Source organism: Nanorana parkeri, unplaced genomic scaffold (assembly GCF_000935625.1).
Source record: "Nanorana parkeri isolate BGI_ZX_2015 unplaced genomic scaffold, ASM93562v1 scaffold39, whole genome shotgun sequence".
In the NCBI taxonomy this organism is placed as follows: domain Eukaryota; kingdom Metazoa; phylum Chordata; class Amphibia; order Anura; family Dicroglossidae; genus Nanorana; species Nanorana parkeri.
This window is the reverse complement of record NW_017306307.1, coordinates 530,937-555,230: the sequence shown is the minus strand read 5'-3', so window position 1 is coordinate 555,230 and position 24,294 is coordinate 530,937. Positions and strand designations below refer to the sequence as shown.

Below are 24,294 nucleotides of genomic sequence, written 5' to 3'. Positions count from 1 at the left end.
TAGGTGAAAACAAGCACTTAACCCTTGCAGTGCGGAGGTAGCCCCACTGCAAGGGTTATGAAACGTTTTACATGAAGTTCTTCTTAAGTATAGACCCCCATTGCCTTCCTTTTCCAATGGTCCACCGAAACACACACACCAGATGAAGATTTCCCAGGCTATATCCTGGATGGCAGATTATCCCCCTGGCATCCAGCGTCTCTGCACATTGCACATACTGTACACTGGCACACAATATAGTGGGTAACAGCTTGGTATGGGAGGTTGTGACTTGAAAGTGCTGTTATCCTTAAACAATATAGTTCTATTAAACCTAACCTTTGAACATGTGCAACGAATATGGGTAGCTTCACTATAAATTGCCAAGGCTGCTTTTACCAGCTTAACTGGCACTGACTTACACCCTCACAGCCTATGTTTATGTGGCCACCCGTCTTCAACACATCATTTTGAGTGCACAATTTTTACAGTAAATACAGCAGAAGATTAAGAATTGCTTTCACAATTGGAGCGTGGATTTTTTTTTCCTTGCCAAAATGCAAGGACAAGGTGGGGGAGTGGCTACACACAGTGCAGCTTAATTTAAAATTTCACCCACGTACCTGACGGTGAGAGACACATATTGTTACAAATTATGTTTTCTTCACAAAAAGGTTGTAGATTCTCCCAATTTATAATGGGGTGAAATGGTAGTTTTAGATACAGGTAGGACATTAGTGCCATTTTTAATATTTTAAAGTGTAACTGTGGCCAAGCTATGAACATTTAAATATTTTTTAAATATTTACATAGTAACTGAGCTGTAAAACAGACCTTCACTGACTTCTGTGGTTGCAGACACTGTGGAGCAATTCATCTTCAAAGTTCTCTGCTGAAGTACTGAAGTTGCTTATGTGTTTCACTCTCTCTCTCCCAGAGTGTTTAAATTACAGATTAAAGGACTGCTGATACTGCTGGGAGGAAGGAGCTGGCTGAGCTAAACTGCTGAGCTACTGATGGGAGGGGGAATAAGGTGAGTTGAGTTATTATTATATTATTATTATATAGGATTTATATAGCACCAACAGTTTGCACAGTGCTTTACAACCAGGAGGAAGGCAGTACAGTTACAATACAATTTCAGTACATTAGGGTTAGGAGGGCCCTGCTTGTAAGAGCTTACAATCTAGTAGGAGGGGCAAGCGATACAAAAGGTGATAATTGAATAGATCAAGTTTTTAAGTATCGCCTAAAGGTGGACAGAGTAGGAGAAAAGCGGACAGATTGGGGTAGGGAGCTCCAGCTGAGTTGCTGTGTCACTGGTGGGAAGGGGGAGCAGGGAGTGCTGTGCTATTGAGAGAAGGACTTAAAGGATGTAAGTACTTCTGCTTGGAACTTTGAGAGTAAATTCTTCCACAGTGCTTGCAGCTACAAATATCAGAGTAGGCTTGTTTTAAATCTCCTTTAAATCCCCATGATAAGAATATTTACATACTTGAATGTTAATAGCCTGGCCAGAGGTTCAGGTTAAAAGCTTTATAAGCTATTAATTGCTAAGCAACATTTAAATGGAAATACATTTATTCATTTTCCATTAATGATTGTGTGTAGAGTGCCATGACCTTCCTAAAGGGGTCATCAGAAATTCTTTTCAAAGGATGGATAACAATATATTCACTATGGCAGGCTTGTTGTATAATGGTTTTAAGGCTAAGTGTACAAAGTTCAGAATGTAGACATTGAGCCTGGTGTTGGGGGTGCCCTTATGGCAGTATTCCGGCCAACCTTTCACCAGGTCTCCAGTGTCAGGCACAGCCTGAATACTTCAGGTCATGTTTGTCTTGAGATTCCGCAGCAAATGCCTACCTAAGCATGCAAATGTATTAGTTACTGCCTACACTGTAAACAGCTGGTTCTGTTGGGTTACAGACCACCTCCTTTCAAAGCTTGCCTGTATTTAGCCTAAAACTGGCTATACGTATTACAATGTAATTGTACAATCGCCTTTATCTTTACCAATAACTGTGTTGTGGGATGGCCTACCTAAACAAAAATCCATTCAACTATTCTCCAGTCCGGTAGATGCTGTTAGTAAATCTAAAAGGGATTGTACAATTAGATTGTAACACGGATGGCTAGTTTATCAGGTGTCAGCTATATTTCAGCAAAGACAGCTACTTGTTCTGCAACAGCGTAGGAAAGGAAATCAGTATACACAAGTGCTTCTGAAGCTATTCCTAACATGTCTTTTTTTTTCTCTGCAATGTTGTGTCTATATTATTTAAAATCTACTATACAGGTGCAAACCATATGTGCTACACAATAACTATACAGTAACATTACAAATGACTTTAATATAAAGTTCTTTAAATAAAAAATAACAGAACCACAGCTACAGTCGCTTCCAACAGCGACCGCTGCCCTGGCAAGTGCCTAGCTGCACATTAACAGCTCAGGAACAGGAGTCGCTGCTGGGCGCTAAAATGTATGAACGATGCTGGTAAAATAAATAATATGAAAAATGGCACCAATAATACACTTTTACGCATAACTGTTATGGAATTACACCTTAAATCTTCAAGTCATTTCAAATGTACGGATATCCTGATTGTCCGGATGTCAATTAAGCAGCATCATCGTTTGTTTTTTTTTCTTTTACTCTGACTGCAGGAAACAAACATACTTCATGTTGTAACAAAACCTCCAGAAGTGATAGTTCACTTGACGTGTTCGGCAGCATGTGACGAGCAGTAAAACTTTTTGTGAGTAATAAAGTTTGAAAGATTGTTAAACTGGATGTCGCACAGGCGGCAATACTTCCCGCTGGCTGCAGCTGCTCCAGATCCGTTCACGTTTTTCGTTAGGCTCGACGCCTGATCCTCAACAGCCGGGGGTGCCGGGGAAACGTTTTCATTAGCTGCTGGAGGTTTGTCGGCTGCCCAGGAGGGCGATTTACATCCGTCTTCTGCTGGAGGATTCTGGGAAAGGTTCTCTTGCTGAGAGTTTACAGCAGGCCGATCCTCCTGCTTAAGTCCACCGTTCACTATTACCATGCCCCGGTTTTTTGGCAATAGCGGGAGCGACTCTTTCTTCAATAAAGAACATCCATTTGAAGGTATCTGACTTTTGGGAGACTCGCTTCCTACATTTGTGCTTTGATCTAAATCCGCGTTGTGTATTACAAGAGACCCAGAAATATAATCACTTGGCTTGATTCCATAATATGGGGAAAGCTGATCGGCGCCTTTTGCTTTTTTTATTGCTCCTGGGTAAAGGCATTGTGAAAAAAAAGCATTTTTGTTTTCCTCTTTTGTGGCGATAAGCTGTGCTGCCTCGCTAAAGACTTTAAGACCTTGAAGAGTCGCTAAGTGGGCAGAAAACAAGTTCCCATTAGGTGAGGACTGTTTTGAGGTCCTGTTCTTTTCACACTTTATAGAGCTCCTTTCGAAGCTGGATTCAGGGCTGGTCCTTTCACTCTCAGAGTTGGGGAAAGCTTTGCTCTCTAGATTTCCTATGTCGCTACGTTGGCTTGCTGTCACGGGACAGAAGTTTTGCTTGTGGGCAAGGTAATTCTCAACTTTATTAAAGCCTATCTTACACACTGTGCACTCGTGATAGTCCAGGAGCCTTTTGGGAGATGAGGCTACTCGATCAGACTGCGCTAAACATTTTTTGCTAAGGTCTATTGGTGCGTCCATCTCCAGGGAGGACATGGTTGAGTGCGAAGTTTCGCATTTCACCACAGGAACACATTTACTAATTGAAAGTGATGTTTCCAAATGCTTTGGAACAACTCCTGGAAAGATATCGCACCTGGGATGATAACAGTCCCCGGGGCCTTCCGTTGGCTCTTGGACAGATGTACAAGGGTTGCCAAGATTAGCTACATGAAGAAAATGCTGTTGAACTAGCTGTGGCCTCTGATCATGCTCAGGAAGGCACATCTCGTACATCTTTCTCCTCTTTCTTGTGCGCATAGTTCTCTGCATGGCAGGCACTTTGTTGGTTGCTGATCTCTTTAACGGAGGGTCATGGCGAGTTGCGCAGTAGTACTGTTTATGAACCATGAATGTTTCCTGCCTACTGAAGGTTATATTACAAGCACTACAGGTGTTTTTGTTTGGGTCGCTGGTGTCGCCATCCAGTTGTGGCACTGTGGCATTTTTAATTTCTACTGCTTTTCCATTCATTTTCTCATCGTGATTACCCGCATTTGGCAATTTTTTAACATCAGTGGCAAAGTCTTTGTCCCTTGGCTTTATGTTTGACCCCAGAAGATCTAGAACATTGCCTGAGTTAATGCAGGAGCCCTGAAGCAGTTGGTTGTCATTTTCGGAAGAATGAAGAGGTGTATTGAGAAGGTTGACAGGATTCTGAGTGTTGGTTGGGCTCACAGCTTCTGGCAACTTCTCAGTTACGCTGGGGAAGTCAGCTGACTTGCTTATGTGCTGCCATCGGCTACTGCAGTAGTGTTTCTTATGTACCAAATAATTGTCCAAGTTGTTAAAAGTTATATTGCACTCAAAGCAAGTGGCTCCCTTTGGCATCAGCGGGCTGTAAATGACAGGGGGGTAGGTATTGCTGCCATGCCGTAGCCGCCGGTGTACCAGTTCGGACATCTTTGCCAGTATTTCTGAAGCTTGAGGAACCACAGTTATGTCATGGGGAAAAGCAAACTGAGATAGAAATGGTGCCATTGGAAAAGAGGGTCCAATAGAGGGCTGTACAGGAGATGAAGCAAGCCTTGGGCTCGATGGCTCCGATTTTATTTTAGTGTATGAAAACACATTTTTATTGCCTGTCTCAACCCTCTGATTGGACAGAAAAGGATGCGGCTTCTTCTCAGTCTTTTCCACTTCACTGTCTGAGCTTGCATCTTTGTTCAGCCCAGTCTTTTGGCTCTGCAGAAGTTCATTTTTATTCAGCAGCTCTGGCGTCTGCTGTGCATTTGCTTCGCTGGCACTGGGAGAGTGTTCGGTGTCAGCTTCTCGTTGCAGTTTACTTCCAGGGACATGAAGCTCCTGGTGTTGTAGGAGTTCCCGCTGAGTTTGAAAGCCAAAATGGCACTGATTGCATCGAAAGGCAGCTTGAGTAAGATGAGAGAACAGGTGTTTGTGGAAGTTAATCACAGATTCTGCCGTATAGTTACACACTGTACATTTCAGGCTGGCCCCGGGAGGAAAGACATCTTCAACTTTAACACCTGCAAAAAGACAGGAATATGTTAATACAGAAATAAATCGTGTTGATCTATCTGCAAACCCAACAAAAAAAAACATTCCAAACCCTTCTGGCTTTCTGAACAACTTGCCATTCTGCTTTTTTCCAAATAAATGAAACAAGGAATTCGGAATGTTAAAGAGCCTAACAAGCAAATTACAGATTGGACAACACAAAAATATGATTAAAGAGGACCTCCCTAATACCTCTATCTGGTCCACACACGCAGGCTTATTCAAAAAGAAATAGCAAATTGCTAACATTTTGTGAACTGCTGCTGCATTCAGCACACTCTTTAGCTAGTCAACGCAAAACTATTTAAACTGTTGCAACATTTTAGGTTAAAAACAGACATTTTTGTTGCATGCCATTGCAAATATATGCAAAGTCACACTGCTAAGGCACCTTTTCAAAGTGTGGTACCTAACTCTAAACTATCTGGAGAGTATGCTGGATATATTTTTTTGTATTGTCCTGTGGATTGTCCTACCTATGTGTACATTTCCAGTGCTAGAATTTAAATGGATCTGAATGTCTGCCATTTTGTTTTGAAGGATTTGGTGCAGACACAAGCTGGGGTTGTTCAGCTACCTTGAGGGAATCTGGGCCTTTGATATGTTGCTGTACCATTAAGGAAGATGGGGCTACCTCTATGCCTGCCTGCTCCTAATGTATTCATTACTATATACAGTATACTGTATGTCTCATAGTTTGCAAATGCATGCAACAGAAATCTCTGTTTTTAACCTAAAATGCTGAAACAGGGTGTTGTGGAATTTTTGTACTCTTATTTTATATCTGCTTGGAGTTCAGCTTTAAAATGTATCACCACAAAAACTTTTTTTAACATAAAGTAAGGAAGGATTAGGACATCCATTGGGTTCATATTGCTACCTGGAGTTCTATTAGGGAGATTTCCCTTCATATGTTGTCAATGTTTAACCAGACAAATCTGCAACGAGAAAAATTCAGCAATAAAAAATTTTTTTTTTATTATTTCTGTCTGTTTTTCCATTCACTTATTGTCTAGTTAAAGCATTGTTACTTTCGTATAGCAAGAGGGGAACATCTCTCTAACATAGGCCTGTGTAGCAGTAAATACCTAACAGAGGTTCTAATCGTTCCGCACTCTAAAACAAAAGTTTTAACTGGACATACACTTGAAGTTTGGATGAGGCTAAGCAGAACTAGAAATGTTCATAAGGACTTAGTAAAAACTATACTTTAATCTTTAAAGCTTATCTCTGGGTAAAAAAAACAAAAAACATACTAATACGAACTACAGCTTCAGTGGGACTCCCACCGCATTGCAAGGGTTAACTGCTCGTTTTTGTCTAGAGGTATGGTGTAAAGCATTTCAATCCGATTCCCGCTCCGCTGGCATTTAATACACACCTCTCTCTTCTATACTCTGGCTCGCTGACTATCCCTCGGCATCCTCACATATAATGCAGGGTTATGGACCATGCATTAGATGTGATGACGTCAGCGGGCCTCCGTCCACCTGAGCGGAGGGGTCCTGGAGCCAGTGGGAACAGGGATTAGGTCATTAAACAGCTGGCTTTTGCAGTACTCAGCAGCCGCCCTGTAAGGGGAGCTAGGCTTTAATATTATCCCTGGGTTGCTGCCACTCCAGTTACCTTTTCCTTTCACAATAATAAAGGATTGTTCTTTTTAAAGAAGACATGTCTGATCTTACCACTATGATTACAGGTTTTAACTGCAATATTGCTGGGTGCCTCAACCACCAGTAACCAACCACCGGCACTCTCAGTGCGGTGGGAGGAAAGGCAGTGAGTTACATGCTTCACAGTTGTTAGTATGTGGTCCGCACATTATAAAGGGCTCCACTTCCTGAATACCCTATTATATAAATATAATACGCACATCACAAAACGTATGTGCTGCAGCAATATTCTTTTATATTTGAATGTTTCATACAACCCACAAAAAGCTATACTCCATGTCACATGTCAGCAAAGGTAGACTACAGCATAGCAGCATGCAGCAGCAGCATGTACATACACCATGACACATGTATAATACAAGAAATAGGAGATAATCTTGGTTAGTAAGTAGACATTGTAAAGTTCAAAACAGGTGTAGATACCTAAATTAGAGATACAAAGACAATGGATGGTGGTGGTGAGTTGCAGAGGACACTACATAGCTACATAGCAAAAAAAATAACCATTACCGTTGTGACATTTTTCTCCTCCAAAATGTTGCCCATTCAAGGCTTTCTCCGTCTTTTTTTTTACCACAGGCATCATGATGCATTTTTGCCGGCTTTATTCATGAGTGTAGTATAACCCCCTACCCCCAAAGGCATGTGAGGGAGACAGGATGGGCTAGCTTTTCACCTCAAGGGTGAGTCCTTGGCTGGTTGAATACAAGTTGGGCATCATTGACTTTACGGTGTTTGCAGACTCCAAATTCCATATCTGTTTCCAACTATACAGTACGGAGGGCCTTTAAGCCTGGACTGGCATCACTATATATAGCAAAATATCAGCTGTCTAGCAGACTTCTCTGTGAATCCTCCCAAGAGAGTTAACAGGCCCATGCAAGGATCCAGCTCCTACCCAGCCTCACCATTCAGTAGAGGCACTCGCACTAGCATCTCAGGTCAGCCTCCCCTCTTCTGGTAGGACAGCTTCAGGTCACATGCTCATCTTTCCTAGGCCGCAGGCCTAGCTAGACTATAGTCATCAGCACATCCTCCCCTAGGCAGGAGCCCAGGGGGAAGACATGCTTACAAGGTTAGCCCCAAATATTTGTATGCTTCCCAGTATGTACCACTGGCAATAAACCTCCTAGTGGTTGGCCAGGAAAACAAATATTCATAGCTCAGCATTGTTGGATCTTCTTGCTCGGTTGCCAGGGTCACATCTCAGCAAGAGGCAATAGCAAACAATAACATTGGGCTTAGGAAAAAGCAAATGAGTACAGCACTAACAATTTGATCTGGCTGTTTACAGCCTAGCAGAGCTAAATTCATGCAGTCACCCCACTTAGGGCACAGGGGCTACTTTTCAATGTAACTTTGTACTTTGTGCATCTTTTCCTCATTTTGTATTATACATATGCCAGGGTCTCTGTACATGCTTTTGATGTATGCAAATATGATGTATTTTGCCTCTGCTGACGTGTGACATGGGTTATAACTCTTTCTTTTATATTGGATTTCCCAATATAAAATAATATCTCTGCAGTACATACTGTTTTGTGGAATACTTATACTTGTAGACATGTGCGTTAGTGGGTTATATACTCCTCATAATTGGAAGTACCAGGTATGTCTCTTCACTCCCTGCTACCAAACAGGAGAGGTGGAGAAGAGAAGGGAAGGTAAGTAAGTGCAACTAAGTGCAAAGCACAAGCTCCTCTACAAATAACGATCCCCTTTCCCCAGTTTGGACAAAACCCCTTCATTTGAGAAAAGAGTATCTTATAGAATTATTTTTCTTTACATAGAGAATAGCGATTCAACAGACTTACCACTGTGGGAGTTTAGGTGCACTTCTAGTGCTCTGGCATTAGAAAAGCTTTTGGTGCATTGCGGGTAAGGGCAGATACTGGACATCTGTGGCGTGCTTTCCTCACTGTCCTCTGGAAGCTGGGCTGTATCCCTCTGGCGACCACTGCAATAATACATGAGATGGGCCTGCAAGTTGCGTTCGCTCCTGTACCAAATTCCACAAGATTTGCAGGGGAAAATGTCTTCTGCAAAGAAGGCAGAAAAAGCAACACATTAGTGAAGCTTAAAGCTGAACTCCAGGCAAACAACTGCCAAGAGTTTTATCACTTTGTTCAGCCAGTCTTGTGATCCAAGATTCACTACCAGAAAGCAGAGGCAGGTCCTGAACCTCTCTGCAAATTACACTACAGTTAAGCAATACAGACTGGTCTAGGACCCATTCCAGCCTCTAATTGGACAATGAAGGAGCAGCAGCACACTGATGAGGTAATGCCTGTACTCTTTCCTTTGTAAGAATGTGCATAACCCTGATTGGCTCCTGGTGCTTTCTTGCAGTCTTAGAGTGCTGTACAGGGGATGTACAGGGTAATGGCTCTGTGTATAAATCCACCAAATAATTTTTATTGAGTACATAACTGGATTCAATGCTTTTTTTTATATCTGCCTGGAGTTCAGATTTAAAGGACAATTACATCAAAAAAAATAATTTATGAACCCACACTAGAAAATGAGCTATTTAAAGAAACCTGCAGTAACGTTAAGGCTCCTAGACTATCACATGAATGCAATAGGACGCACATTGAGATTCTTGTATGCAAGGTCAGCTGTATGCTAGAGCACCCAAAACCCAGAGTGCTCTTTTTTCCAAATACGAGCTATAGCTGTTTTGGCCTATCGCTGTTATACTTGTGATCTGGAACCAGTATGCAAATAAAGAGTGTGACTTCTCCAACAGCAGGCTTGGTCCACATCAATGGATCAGAAAGTACTGTAGTCACTGGCTCAACAAACAACAAGGCAACTAACATTTTCAACAGCCTCCATATTTTCCTTTAAACTAGTAAAACCTAAAGTTTCACATTGTATATTTCAGAAAAGAAGCAGAAGGACAAAAGCACTTTGTGTTTGTAAATTGTATAAAACTACGTGAAGAAATGATAAGTAATTGTAACAATTCCTCAAAGGACCTTTATTTCACACATTCTCCCCACCTCATTACCGCTGTTATTTGCCATTGTTCCTTCCTAGTGCTATTCTATCATCATATTTGCCATTAAAACAGAAGATTGCCTTAATACGGGTGGGATGGCGTTCTGGACACTACTGACACCACAACTCTTTACCTCTTTTATAAGAGTTTGCAGTTAGTACAGAACAGACATCAATCACTATTAAATCCCAAGCATCTTTCTCTCTCGGTCACATTATGCTTCCATTTGGTTTAATTCTTTGCTCACCGTTAAAGAACAACTTTGTGTGTAGATTTGTTGCTGGTCAATTACTCAAAGGACAGCGCACAAAAAAGAAATGTGACCAGCTTACCTGTGTACAAAAAGGTTAGACTCCTTGGTAAATAGATATTTATATTGATCGTTGCCTATGACTGCATTGTTTGCTTGATTTTTAAAAGTTAACTCCAGGAAAAAAAAAAAAAATATTCATTTTAGGGGCCAGACAGCTCATGGCTTATTTCTAAAGATTTCTGGAATTTCTGAGTAGCCCTGAGTCTGATCCTGGGAGGCAGGGCCGAAAATGCTTGGAACGCCCCTGCTGGGAGGCTAAGTGTTCCCAGGTACCAAGCGCTGCCCTTTGATGTTTTTAGGTCATTTACATAGCACACAGTCATGTGACATGAGGCTGCAGTAGTTTTGCAATAGATATGCAAATCACAATTTCTTTATAAAATCTATTTTGTATTCTTTTTTTTCCTATGCATCCGTTTTAGCTTTATCAGTGTCCCCACTGCTAGTTAGCATGAATTGAGTTTATCACAGAGGGAATCTACTGGCAGGAACAACAGGTAATAAAACTATGTTACGTGGGGCCTCAGAAAAACAAAATCTGATGTGTTAATTCATATATGCCATTTTTTATTTTTCCTAAAGCTATACTAAAAACTAAAGACCTCTGCAAGCAATGCATGCTACATGTATACTGTACATCTCAAAGCTTAAATTGCAATTCTGAATAAATAATACCCTTAATGTTGGAAAAAAATAGCCATTATGCAAGAAAAAAATCCCACTTTGAACAACTGAATTTTTTCCCCCAGAGACAGGGTTGGCTAGTTGGTACCCCTAAACATTAAAAGGGTTCTTCACAAAAGGGTGAAGAGTTTGAAGAAGGCAGGAGAAGGGAACAATCTAGGACAACATAGCTGAACTGGAAAGTGAGCTGAATTGGAGAATTTTTCCAAATTAGCTATGTTGTCCTAGATTGTTCACTTCTCCTGCCTTCTCCAAACTCTTTACCTTTTTGTGAATTACCCTGTAATTTTTTTTCGCCATCTGATCTAATTATAAACATTTCCTTGCTCCTTTTCTATTGAATCATCCCCAAAGTGTAGGTTATAGCTGACTTGAGGAATACAAAAAAAAAATGCAAATACAACAGAAAGTCATACATTATAAATAAGTTGCAGTCAAAAAAAAACAGAAACAGTGAATAGAATGAGTCCAATGCTTTACATCTGCCCAATTATATGATTTAAAAATAGCAAAATAAGTATTTCTTTAATTCTGTATGCATAAAAGGAAGTTTAGTTTCATTTTAAGTCTTATATATGATACATTGTATTTGAAACGTATGTCAACATTTCCAAAGCTTCAGTGCGTCAAATGCCACTTACTGTTGACAATGGCTGTAGGCAAGATAGAAGCCATAGCTGCTTGTTGAGGAAGGAGCTGTATGGTGTCCAACAAGCGCGCTGGATACATCCCCTCCGCAAGAGTCATTTGAGTGGCAGCTTGTAGCCTTGAGTCAAAATCCACAACAAAGGCAATTAACTCCTCACCCTCAGCGATAGACTTGGTGGTTGTACACCACAGTTGTCCCCCTGTAAGCACAAATGAAGGAGTGTACTGTTAATAGCAAAATAAGTCTCAAAATGTCAAACAGGAGCGAGGCACCATATTGCTAAAAATCTTCAGGTTGAACACATTTCAGAATGACTGTTTCACCCAGGAGACGAGAAACTAAAGCTGTTAAGAGCTTTCAGAAATGTTCGGATGATGAAAGTGTATGAGGCAACAAGAGGTATGCTGCTTATGGCACTCCATTTGGTAACTCACTGTATCTCTCAAAATGTAAGTGCACACAAGAACTTAAAGTAGAATTCAACTCTAAACCTTTTATTTTTCAAAAATGAACCAGATCTAATAAATATGCATTGCCTGGCAAAGTATTTCAGAAAAGTTTTGCCCAAGTATTGCTTGCTCAGCTGAGACTGTCCTCCTTCTGGAGGGGGGCTACTTGTGTTCCCCATGGTCCCTGTGTGTGTTGTAAAGTAGCCACTGCTCCAAGCTCACTTCCATGATGGACTACAATCGCAATACAAATTAGTCAACTAAACATGAGATTGTAGTACATCACAGGAGTGAACTTGGAGTGGTGGTTGCACTACAACACACCTCAGGGACCATGGGGAACAAAAGTAGCCACCCTCCAGAAGGAAGGACAGTGTCAGCATGAACTTGGCGATCATGTGAGGACCTACAGCTGAGTGACACACAAATAAGCTTCATTTTTGTTGCTATTTAGGATACTTGAATGCATTATTTAAGATTTAACTCCTAAAGTTAGTGTCACTTTATTTCAGTAGCTCCATGGCTGACCAGTGTAAAAATGTGTTAATCACAGAACTAGCTGTAGAGAATTTCAATTCCGTTGGTAGGTAAAATAGTAAACATATATGCATTATATATGTGAACTTAGCTGCTTGCCCTCAGTTCCACTTTAGGGGCCTATTATTATAGGAGATTCATGCCCACTGTGATCTCCCTCCACCTTTTGGGAGTGCTCATAATCACCTGCAGAGATTTTACAACCATTTGGAGAACCCTGGGAGTATTTTTCATCCCTTCTTTCTCTACGCAGAACAGGGTTGGATCAAAGGGGTGTGCCACCATTGGCCCAATAAAGTGGTGCGGTCAATGGTTGCCCAGTCTGATCTAGGATGAGCGCGTATCTCCCTACTTGCTCTCAGGGCGACATTCATCCGCCTGCGGGCAGTCTTTTGTAGCCAACTCTATTATATTTTTGTTTTTGTGCATCGTAAACAAACCGTTTATCAGCAATTTGCACTGGAGGATCATCTCACTTATATAACTTAATTATGGTGATCACAGCCCATGCATAAACAGACCTGAAGTCTTCTGCATTCTAATGATGTTTTATTCATGTCCCTAAACACCGATCCATTTACAGATTAATATTCCAATTTATTTTCAAAGAAAATGCAATGTTTAAAAGTGGAAACAACTTTAAGAGCTAAAACTCCAAATTATGCTGTTTTTTTTTTTTATCTCATTCCTTAACTGCGAATGATGGCATCCTCATGGGACTGTGCATTAAAAAAAAAAAAACTAGATTATGTCTGATGTATTAATGAGTTGAAGGGAAGAACTAATTTGTTTAACTTGTTTAGACACAAAAAACAAATCACTTAAATGGTGTTATCTTTAACTCCAGACCTAGGTATAAATTCATATCAGTTTTGGCTGGGATCACATCCCTTACTGCCGAGTTTACATTTCTTGGTGGATGGGGTGTATGGATGCCGTATTCGCTGTACAAGTGAAAAGTGTATCCATTTTGATAAGTAATATTGCAGTGTTTATCATAACAGATAAATGCCTTTTCAACTTCACTTCATTTTTCTCCACAAAGAGATTACAGTTTTAAAACAACTTATTACAGGAATCTGCTTGCTGAGATAAGAATAGATGATAGTCTATAGCTAAATTGCCACAAAAAATATATATAAATATATGGACATTGTTAGCTGGAATTACCAAACAATTAATTCAGCGTATCTGATTGGTTTCTCAGATGAGTGAGGCAATTTGATGCAAAAACAGCATCTAAAAAAATAAATAAATAATAATGCTAGGGTTTCTGCCGCATTCTGAAGCAAGCAATGAATTTGGATGTATTAACCTCCAACTTAAAGTGGAACCACAGGTAGATATATATATATAAACAAAATGCCAATTAGCCCAATTACATGTATTTGCTATTTGAAATGCATACAACCAGTATATGTATCCAAATACAATGAACTGAGGTAACAAGCATCACCAGTAACCCCCCTCCCCCCACCCATTGTGTAGTGGCACTCCATTACGCAGACATCCTACCCACTGGAGACAGAAACAATAGCTCATATATGTCCTGCCAAACTGTTTTTAGGAATGGTCAGTGCAGCAGCCAGTTGGGTTAGACTTCAGATAAAAGTGAACTATGTATGATATGTACTCTTCTCTCTGAACAACCATTCAATGTCCTACACTAAGGCAATTTTATGATCTACTGGCCCGCTCTTTATCTGACTTAGGCCCCTTTCACATAGGAGGTCCGATCAAGTCTGCCTGTCAGCTTTTCCGGAGGATCTGATCAGAAGCCCAGTGTTAGTCTATGGGCGGCCACATCTAAATGGATGTGAGTCAGGTTAACAAGATTACACCCGACTCCATCTATGGAGTATGGAAACAAAAAGGGAAAAGAGTTCCGTTTTGGCGGACCTGATCATGACGGATCAGAGGTAGTCTAATATAAACAGATACATGTTCGCTTACATTCGACTCCCTATAGACCCAGCATGAGTCCATACAACTCAGTTTTTCCTTCCATTACAAGAAGTGTAGAACTCTATAAAATATTGTACTATTTAATAACTCAAAGGGGTTGATTTACTAACCTTATAAACATGCCACGAACAAGTATACACCTCTGTAGTGTGTTCCCTCCCAGAATGATCTATTGGTGGAATCTAGACACCTTTGTAGTGTGTACACACCCAGCAGGTGTGTTGTGCAAAGCCCTGCATGAATTGCAAGGTGATGTTGTGTAAATTAGTAGGTGTGTTGTGCAAAGCCCTGCAAAGCCCTGCATGAATTGCAAGGTGATGTTGTGTAAATTAGCTCTACGTTGTGTTGCTTGCGTTGATCAATGCAGGAATGTAAATGCATGAGCTAACCATTTTTGTCTAAACTGTGAAGCAGAATTATATATGCATCATGTGCATGATTTTTCCATATATGGCATTAGTGGAAATATGCTTTTAGAGACTTGCATGCCGCTATTAGAGCGGCGTGTAGCCTATGGCGCATGCTACATGACGCGCACGTACGTAAATACATAAAAACGCGCCATAACGGCGTGAAAATGTGACACGTTGCTCGTGTTTGGTTGATAAATACGTTTTGCTGTGTAAAAATGCACACGCACCCGGTGCGTGTGTGTATTTAGGTTAGTAAATCACCCCCAAAGTGTTCTAGAATACTAAACCCTTTTCCCACATCTAAATTATTGCTTTAAAAAAAATTAGTATACGTAAAGTAATTGTGGAAAAAAAGGACTTGTGAATCTAACAAATCATATTTTGCACATTAAATCTCCATGGCCCGTGTAACTGGGGGGCTGTGCTCTCATCTCAGAATGTTGGGATGTATGAAAATAATGGCATAAGGTTCAATTAGCAAAGCTTTAAAACAAGGCTATAGATCTTCACTTTAGCCATACGACTGAAATTTTGAAATCTCATTGGACTAAGCTGAAAATCACTGTCACTTATACAAAAAAAAATACAGATCCTTATCCTGCTGTGTTAGATTTTTGAACTGATCCTATTTTATGAATGTGCTGAGAAGTGTAAACAGTAGCAGGACAAGGGATGAATATCAAAGGTTACCTATTAAGGGCTCATTCACACCAGCAGCCACACTTTACGGTGACATGAAACTCAGAAGTTAAATCTTAAAAATACATTCAAGTACCTTAACTATTAATAAAAATGTATCTTATTTGTGTATCACTCGGCTGTAGATACTCAAATCATCTCTGAATTCATTCATCTGTGACACTGTCCTTCCTTCTGGAGGGGGGCTACGTTTGTTTCCCATGGTCCCTGTGTGTGTTGTAAAGTAGTCACCGCTTCAAGCTTGCTCCTGTGATGGACTACAATCTCATGTTTTGTTTACTAATTTAATTTGTATTGATATTGTAGTTCATCACAGGAGCAAGCTTGGAGCGATGGCTACTTTACAGCACACACAGGGACCACGGGGGAACAAAAGTAGCCACCCTTCAGAAGGAAGGACAGTGTCAGCACCAATTCAGAGATGATTGGAGGATCTACAGCTGAGTGATACACAAATAAAATAAATTTTTGTTAATATTCAAGGTGCTTGAATGTATTTTTAAGATTTAAGGTTCACATATCATTCACACGCAGGTGTGTATTCGGCACAGGCACTGCAATGTCAATGTCACAAACATGGCTGTGCTTGTCTTTTCCTTTGTTAACTTGACACTTAATTTAACACTATATGTGGCATGGCATTGCAATATTATATAGCCTGTTGGAAGAAGCTGCCCAAACATCATGTTCTACATTTTTTCAGTGCACACCAACGCAAGACAAATTGCTTTGTCTATGCATTGGGAATGCGCTAGCCAATGCTACTAAATTAATCCCTGCATGGCTAGTGTAAACAAGTCCTAATAGTCACATTGAGCTGGACCTGTTCTGTAATATTGAAGATGTTTTACTACTTATCCATGTAGCTTTCGCCCATAGGACATTTCCTATCAAATTGGCAGTATCCCATAATTTCAGATTTAATAATTTACATTTCTTTTTTTTTTCAGAACTTTGGAAAATGAAGTTCTTGGGTTTCTGAAATCTTTGGCTTGGTATTTCCCTGTCCTGTTAATAATCATGATCCTTAACCAAACAGATCTGCTTTCCTACAGGAAGTGTCTGAGCGTTGCTCATAATTACTGTCAAAGCCATACTGAAGTATCCTGTGAGTTGTGATAACAAAGCATGAAATCATGGCTGAGACTTGATTACATTTTGGAAAATGTGCGCTTCTCCTGCAAGGATCGAGGGGTTTTAAATATCTATTCTCGCCGCCAAAAATGTTCACTCGCACTTTTCATTATTTTAAATAAATCATCTTCTGTGCAATGTCACAGAGCCCTTTTGCTGATAAACTCTAATTAAGATTAAGACAAGGCTTTTGGAAAGAATCCCATCATTAGCAAGCATGATAAACAGAAAAATACTCCCAGCTTGTCAACTAGAGGCAATTCGGGAGTCGTAACATGGCTATCTGTTACTAGGCAACGGGGATGACAAAGCTTCAATTATCTCACATTATGCGGACATACCTTAAGTAAGCTAAATGCTGTTTTTGTATACAAGCATTTCATTTTCTGGATTACAAGCACAGGTGTTCTGCCTTTTAATGACTTCCTAATTCTTTAAATTTGACCTTGCCAGGAGTCACGGTAGACACTTCGAGAACTTGACGTTGTCTAAAATAAGCTGTAGAGTTGTTTTGCCGTAATTAAAGGGTCACTTTGTACAAAATTGTTGTTTCAGTTACAAGCCAGGAAGAAGTAGTTGGGCCACTTTTATGAATTAGAATATAGAGTTTAGTGTATTTTCACAAAGTGCATCTTTTGGAGGTTATAGCAGTGTTTACCTTGAAGCATCAGTCTCTCTGCTAGAGCTCCCCAATCAGCAGAGAACATGTGGCTCTGACATCACAAATTGTGTCGGATCTCTGCAGAGAGACCACTAATCCCCCACAGAGCACAGCGGTCCTTCTCCGCTGCCTATGTTTTTTGACCCAGCACTGGGAAGCAAATATAAGAATGAGAAAAATAAAATAGTTGCTATGTACTTTTTTTTGCTGCACATTCAAAATATTTAGTTAGAGTACTCGAAAACTTAAGCTGGGCTTAAAGAGGAACTTTACACATATCTTTAAAATAACAACAAATACACCTTTAAATTGTTTAGTAATGACAATCTTCTAGATAATTGCCAGCTTTTTATTCTTTGCATACATTATTTCTCTTTTCTTCCCCAGTCTTCTGACAGTGGCCATGTTTACTAAGGGAAGGTTGCAAGATCTCCCTTTACTTCCTGGAACCCTGGCACATGTGACTAGGACATGTGACCATGAACATCATCTCAGGGGAAGGAATTGCCTTTCCCTGACATTGGCTAAACATTAGTGATAAAAGAACGCTTAAAGAAAAACTTCAGGATTTTTTTTAAATTAACCCTTGCAGTGGAGCTACCTCTGCACTGCAAGGGTTAAGTGATTGTTTTGTCTAGAAGAACAAAAATAAAGAAGAAATATTCACCCAATCCTTGGTCCCTCCTGGCTGCTAACCAGTCCCCACAGCCTCCTCCCAGGCTCCAGCAGTCTAAAGACCCATGACGTCATCACATCTAATATAGGTCTATTAAATGTGAAGGCGCAGAGGTACATACCACAGTCATGGTGGAGGGGAGGGAGATGGTCAGCCACTGCCACAGTATTTTGTTCCTTACTTTAACCCCTAGAGAAAAACATGGCCTCAATTTCAGGTAAGAAATAATGGGGGCTCTTCATTACAATTGTTTAAGATAAAAACTATAAATTAGAGGTGGGTCAATGTTTCCTGATCGTGAGATGTTTTTTTTTTCCTTATAAAGACCTGGATTAAGCCTTATCCTTTTCCTTATTAAGACCAGGATTTTGAGATCTATAGATTCGCCACTAGAAGGGTCTGTTCCTGACTTGGTACAATTCATTTTGCTCACTTTCTCTTAACACTATTCGAGTTGTAAGTCACACAGTTTGTACAGCGAGTTAGCTGACCCACTGACTAGCATTGAGAGAAGGATCTGGCAGAAACAACCAATATATCAACCAGCTCAAAAGTTATATTGTGGTAATCGGTGTAGCTTGGGGGCCTAAGTTAACCTGTGGTTTTCTACACATCTTGCACAGTCCAACAGCAATATCTTTCTGCTGTAACTTTAGACTCATGAATATCTGGGACTCTTGGGTGTTCCTGCCATGTCTGTGTGTTTCAGCTCCAATTAATTACTTTTTAGAGGGGGCGGTCCTAGTGGAGGGAGCCTGCGGGTGCAAGTGATTACGTAAGTAAAAGTCCTTACTGGTACCCTAGGCATATAGAGGCATTTAACACGTGTGGTGTGGAGGGAGCCCCATTGCAGGGGAGTTTTTTTGTTTCCCCCCCAGAGTTTAGCTTTAAACTCATCAGTGTCTACCAAATTATTATTATTATTATACAGGATTGATATAGCGTCAACAATTTGCACAGCGCTTTACAAAATGGGGGAGACAGTACAGTTACAATACAATTTACAATACAATACAATTTCAGTACAATAGGGTGAGGAGGGCCCTGCTCGTGAGAGCTTACAATCTAGTAGGAGGGGCAAGTGACACAAAAGGTAATAATTGTTTAGATTGAGTTATTGGAAGAAGTAAAGGGGCAGTTATGTTTAGGTGGGATAGGTTCCCCTGAAGAGATGTGTTTTTAAGGATTGCCTAAAGGCGGGCAGCGTAGAAGATAGGCAGACAGATTGAGGTAAGGTGTTCCAGAGGATAGGGGACACTCTGGAGAAGTCCTGGAGCCGAGCATGGGAGGAGGTAATTAGAGAGCTAGAGAGTAGGAGGTCTTGAGAGGAGCGGTGAGGGCGGTTTGGGTGATATTTTGAGATGAGGTTGGTGATATAGGTTGGGGCGGAGTTGTAGATAGCTTTGCATGTTGTTGTTAGTATTTTGAATTTTATTTGTTGGGCAATTGGGAGCCAGTGGAGGGATTGGCAGGGATAGGCACTGATCAATTGGTATGGTGGATGAGTCTGGCAGCAGCATTTATGATAGACTGAAATATCAGTTTTGTGTTGACTGGCCCTTTTAGATTCTTGCAAAAATGGGGCTATCAATGATTACATTAATTCCACTAACTTTGCTTGGTATGTTAATGTGTATAACTGATCACGTGACGGCCGCATACAAAGGCTCAGCGCAATGTATACATCTTATGCCAGAAACACAGGTTTAAAAACACTCCTGGCACAGCTACACACAGACCTCCCGACAGCTCGGTTTTAATAGATACAGCATTTACGTCAGGAATTAAGCAGACAAGATATAAAAGACAAAGCTAACTTCAGACCAAGACAAATTAAAATCTGAACTCCTGACCCGGTAGGCTGGGAACCGAGAAATATGTCTGTCTTTCCCCGGGTTGGTTTCAGCGGTCTTTGAATTCCTGCAAATTGCAGAAAGTTGAGCAAAGACGCAACTAGCTGAGTAGGAAATTAAACTGATGCAAATATAACTAATGGCTCTATTTTTACCATTTTGAAACAAAGTGATTATCGCTCAGCATGATGGCATGTAAGTGCCATACAGCATGCTGGCAGTGTGCAATACACATGTTTTAATTAGGCTTAACTGAAGTTTTCTGAAACACAACAATGTTTTCATCTAAAGCTCTTCTCTCGTTAACATACTAGTCCTTTTCCTTTCTTTGCTTTCAACTCTATTTTATTTCAATTTTACATTGTGTATAATACCACATACAGGGAAACAGATACATACAGAGGAACGCATATATTATAATGAACATTTCATCATAATTAATGTGTTTGTAGAAGCATATTTGCTGAACTTGAGGCTAGAGCAACCCAACCCCAATCCTACCTCCCACCACTTACCTTGCAGGGTTCTTCTCCCTGCAGGCTCCTGACAGTTTGTCAACAGGTCACTATGCACAGCCGCATCATTTATTCACAGCTCCTTTGAAAGAATGGAGTCCCATCTGCCAAGGAAGTTCTCAATGGAATACAACTGCGGTGACATCACCACACTTGTAGCCCATTAATTCATCCTTCCATCGCTAGAACTGAATATTCCTACCTTTGTACAGACATGGCCTGGAAGAGGAGTCTGCAGGAGCCATAGCATTGCGTCCATGTTCCACTGATCATGGTTGTAATGCTTTACTGACTCCAATCCCAAAAAATAATAAATGCACTTTTTTTTTCTTTTATGAATATGTGTGTGCAATTATTGTTTTTTTTTAAAAAAGGTAGATTTTGTCTTTAAAGTGTAACTAAAGCCCACAAATGCTAAATATTTCTGCTTACCAGTCATTAGATGTGTTGGTTGCATTAGTTTTATTGCATAGGACGTTACAAGGGCACTAGGATTTCTATCAGGCACAACATGTATTTTCTTTGTAGAAAATGTAGTTAGCCTTAAAAAAGAAAACTAATGTAGCTACAATATCTAATGATTGGTTAGCTGAACTCAATTACGTTTTTGTTCTTGGGTTTAGATATACTTTCGGGAAGAGTAACTCTCAGTGGAGCTAGTTTTAGAATTTTTGGCACAAAATGTTTTAATAAACCTGTAAATAGTATTTTAAAGTAATTGTTCACATATCTGTATTTCAAAATGAGTATATGATGACATAAGCAGAGGGTACCTTCAGTAAAAAAAAAAAGGCACATCAAAATAATCAATAGATACAGCAGGGTTCTCCACAGGGGGTTCTTGCTGTATCCAACAACCCCCCCTTCTCCCATTTTGAACACTGCAGAGGCAACTCCTGATCCCCTCTAATGGTCCAGGGGCTTACTTTGCTCCTTTGTGAGCTCCTTGATTGCTCAGGGGGATTCAGGCAGAAGATCACTGAACTTCCATGCGCTGATCTTCTCTATAGCTGATGTAAGCACATCATTCTGAGCACTTCCAGGTTCAAAATTCTAAAATCTTGGATGCAGAAGCTTTGCAGGTTTCAGATCAGGGATTATCTGTCTCTGATCTGCATGCGCTGGAGCAGGAGACCGAAGAGGGTTCCAGGGACTTCCTATGCACTCGTATTTCTGTTTAATTCTACACAGTCAATAATTTGTAGTTTCTGGATGACACACCTAGTTTTATATCCCACTCACCTGCCCCATAATTACCACCAGGCCTCCCTATAGATCAGCAATGCAAAGAAACACATTGAAGGACCAATCATTGTACAGTGGAAGGAGCAGGGCCAAGGTCACATTTTAGGCCTGGTTCACACCTGTACGTTTTGTAGCACGTTCAACGCTCTACGAACGCTCTACAAAACGCTCAAACATGAAAATCCCATTGTTTTCTATGGGTATGGTTCACACTTTGCCGTATTTCAGCCCGCCTGAATGCGCTACAAAACACCCGACGCCTGAAAAGGTACATGAGCTTCTTTGTGGCGTTTTTGTCGCGTGTTTCCATTGGGATACAGCCAAGTAGCCCTTGGAAACGTGCTTTTGGCTCGTGTTTTTTTTACCGCGGATCGCAGTAAAAACACGCGTCGCGAAACGCGTGACAAACGTGCATATTCAATGCGCCTAGGTGTGAACAGAGCCTTACAGGGATTATTGAGATTTGCATATAACCTCAGTGACCTATAAATCTACACATACAGTTTTTACTGAAGGTAACTTTTGGTCACAGGTTTAGGTTGCATTACCCAGACCTGTCACCGGTTTACTTTTAAAGCACAATGTACATTGAAAACAAAGTGGAGATTCCAGACAGATAAAAAAAAACAAAAAACTTACTAGCCAATCTGAAGTGAGAAATATTTAGTAACCCCTTTATCTGAACATAATTAAAGGCAAACTATAAGGGTGTTTGGTCAAATTCAGAAACTTGTTTTTTATGTCATGTCTTCTTTCTTTTCTTCTCCATCAACAACTTTTAACATATTGACTGACTGCTTTTGTCCAATTAAAAACCCACATATGTTCATAGGCAGCTGGCAGACAGGGAAGAGGAAACCCTCCTCTGACAGAATCAACCATGTGTGTTAAGAATAGACCTATGTAATAGAGATCAAATTAACCAGGCTATTCACAGCATAGCAGTACATCACTGCGAAACATTTTCTGTATAACAGCATCTTTCACCCTAGCTGCAGAATGGAAATATACATATGCAACATTTGACATGACTAGTCTCTGGGAAACAGAAGCAGCCAGTAAGTGACCAGGAGCCACTTACAATCAAAATATGCTTTTGGGGGCAGATTGACACTATATTTTCATAGCCACCATTTTAGTGATACTCAAAAAAAGCAAATGTGACAATGACAGCGAAGGTTCCCTTAACAGAAAAGAGAGATGGCTAAATACCTACCATCCATTTCTCACCCTGCCAAACCAATCGCCACATGTCAATTTCGGGGAAAAACGCCGCTTATCTCCAACTAGACAAAACCAAAAATTCCCCCAATTCATTTAGCTGTGTTTTGTTTTAACAAAAAAAAAAAAAAAAACCTGGAAACAAAGCATCCTGTAGGCTAATTAGCACCCCCGCCTCTCTCTCGCGCATCTCTCATTAGACGCAAACCCGACGCCTATATCTATATGTAGCCGTGTTTTTGTGATTAAGGGGAGGGAAAAAAAATATAATGGATTCAAATTCAATACTGTTGAAATTCTTGACAGTGGAGTAGTGGATGGAGGAGAACTTATAAATTATGTGTGCCCCTTCTTTGAAAAATGCATCGGAGGTTCCTTTGTGCACTGGCAACTACAGTAGGAATATGAGGCATTGTGTGTTTCCTCCTGCACAGCACCTGATAAAAGAATAAAGAACTGTGACATATTCTTAAGACAATAGAGGAATTAAAAAGAGACAATGCAGCAGCTGCTTCATTAATACAATCAAAAGGGAGCCCACTGGAGTCCAGATAATTAAGCACTACTGCTTTAGCCCTCCTTTCTATAAAACGGCTACGGGAAAAAAAAAAATTAACCACTTCATAGTTCCTACGTACATATATGTGCTTGCTTATTTCACTTGATTAATGCCTCTTTGGAGCCCCTGTATCATGCCAACTTATGCTTTGTACAACTTTCCAAACCGAACGAGAAAGAGTAGATGATAAAATCAGGTGGACACTGGGCAATAAATCAAAGCCTATTCGGACTATTTCTCCCTGTGGTTGGATCGTTTCCATGTTTTTCAGCATGAAAGCTAACCAAATATAGCATTCAAATACTTTTTTTTTATGGTATTTTATTTTTAGACAGGTAGTTTTGTATAGAACTACAGTAAAAGCTATTCAGGAAAAAAAAGATTAGTTGATTAGTTAGAACCCTGCTCTTAAAACTTGCCTGGATGGGTTTCCATGCACATGCAGGCTTATTTATTTATTATAGGTATTTATATAGCACTAATAATGCTTTACATACTGCACACTCACATCAGTCCCTGCCCTCTAGGAGCTTACAATCTAAAGCCCCTATGTTACATGCATACATACAGGGCCATATTACCTGCTAGCTAGGAGGAAGCCTACATAAGCACAGGGAGAACATGCAAACTCCTTGCAGATAGTGCCCTGAGCAGGATTTGAACTGGGGACCCCCAGTGCTACAAGGCAGAGGTACTCTTGGGATACTCTTGAGACCAAGGTCAGCCATAGTTGCTCGATAATTACATGTGAGTATGAGGAACTCTGGCAGTTGGTGACTTTTTTCCTTACATGGGAGGGTAGGGTACTTTGAAAAGCATTGGGTGCTTTGA

General features: G+C 40.4%; 1 protein-coding gene across 2 annotated transcripts in view; it reads right to left on the bottom strand.

The window, feature by feature from the left end:
• Positions 1-2,618: 2,618 nt before the first annotated feature.
• The window catches only part of ZFPM2 (zinc finger protein, FOG family member 2), a 341,648-nt gene continuing 319,972 nt past the window's right edge, over positions 2,619-24,294 (bottom strand). Inside the window, exons 6-8 of one of the 2 annotated variants that reach the window (XM_018570969.1) lie at positions 11,529-11,735; positions 8,701-8,925; positions 2,619-5,182 (exon numbers count right to left, since the gene is read on the bottom strand). In XM_018570969.1, the coding sequence (XP_018426471.1) occupies positions 2,697-5,182; positions 8,701-8,925; positions 11,529-11,735 (2,918 nt within the window). In that variant the 3' untranslated portion in view covers positions 2,619-2,696. The remainder of the gene's footprint in view (positions 5,183-8,700; positions 8,926-11,528; positions 11,736-24,294) is intronic. The other variant, XM_018570976.1, reaches the window with a different exon arrangement.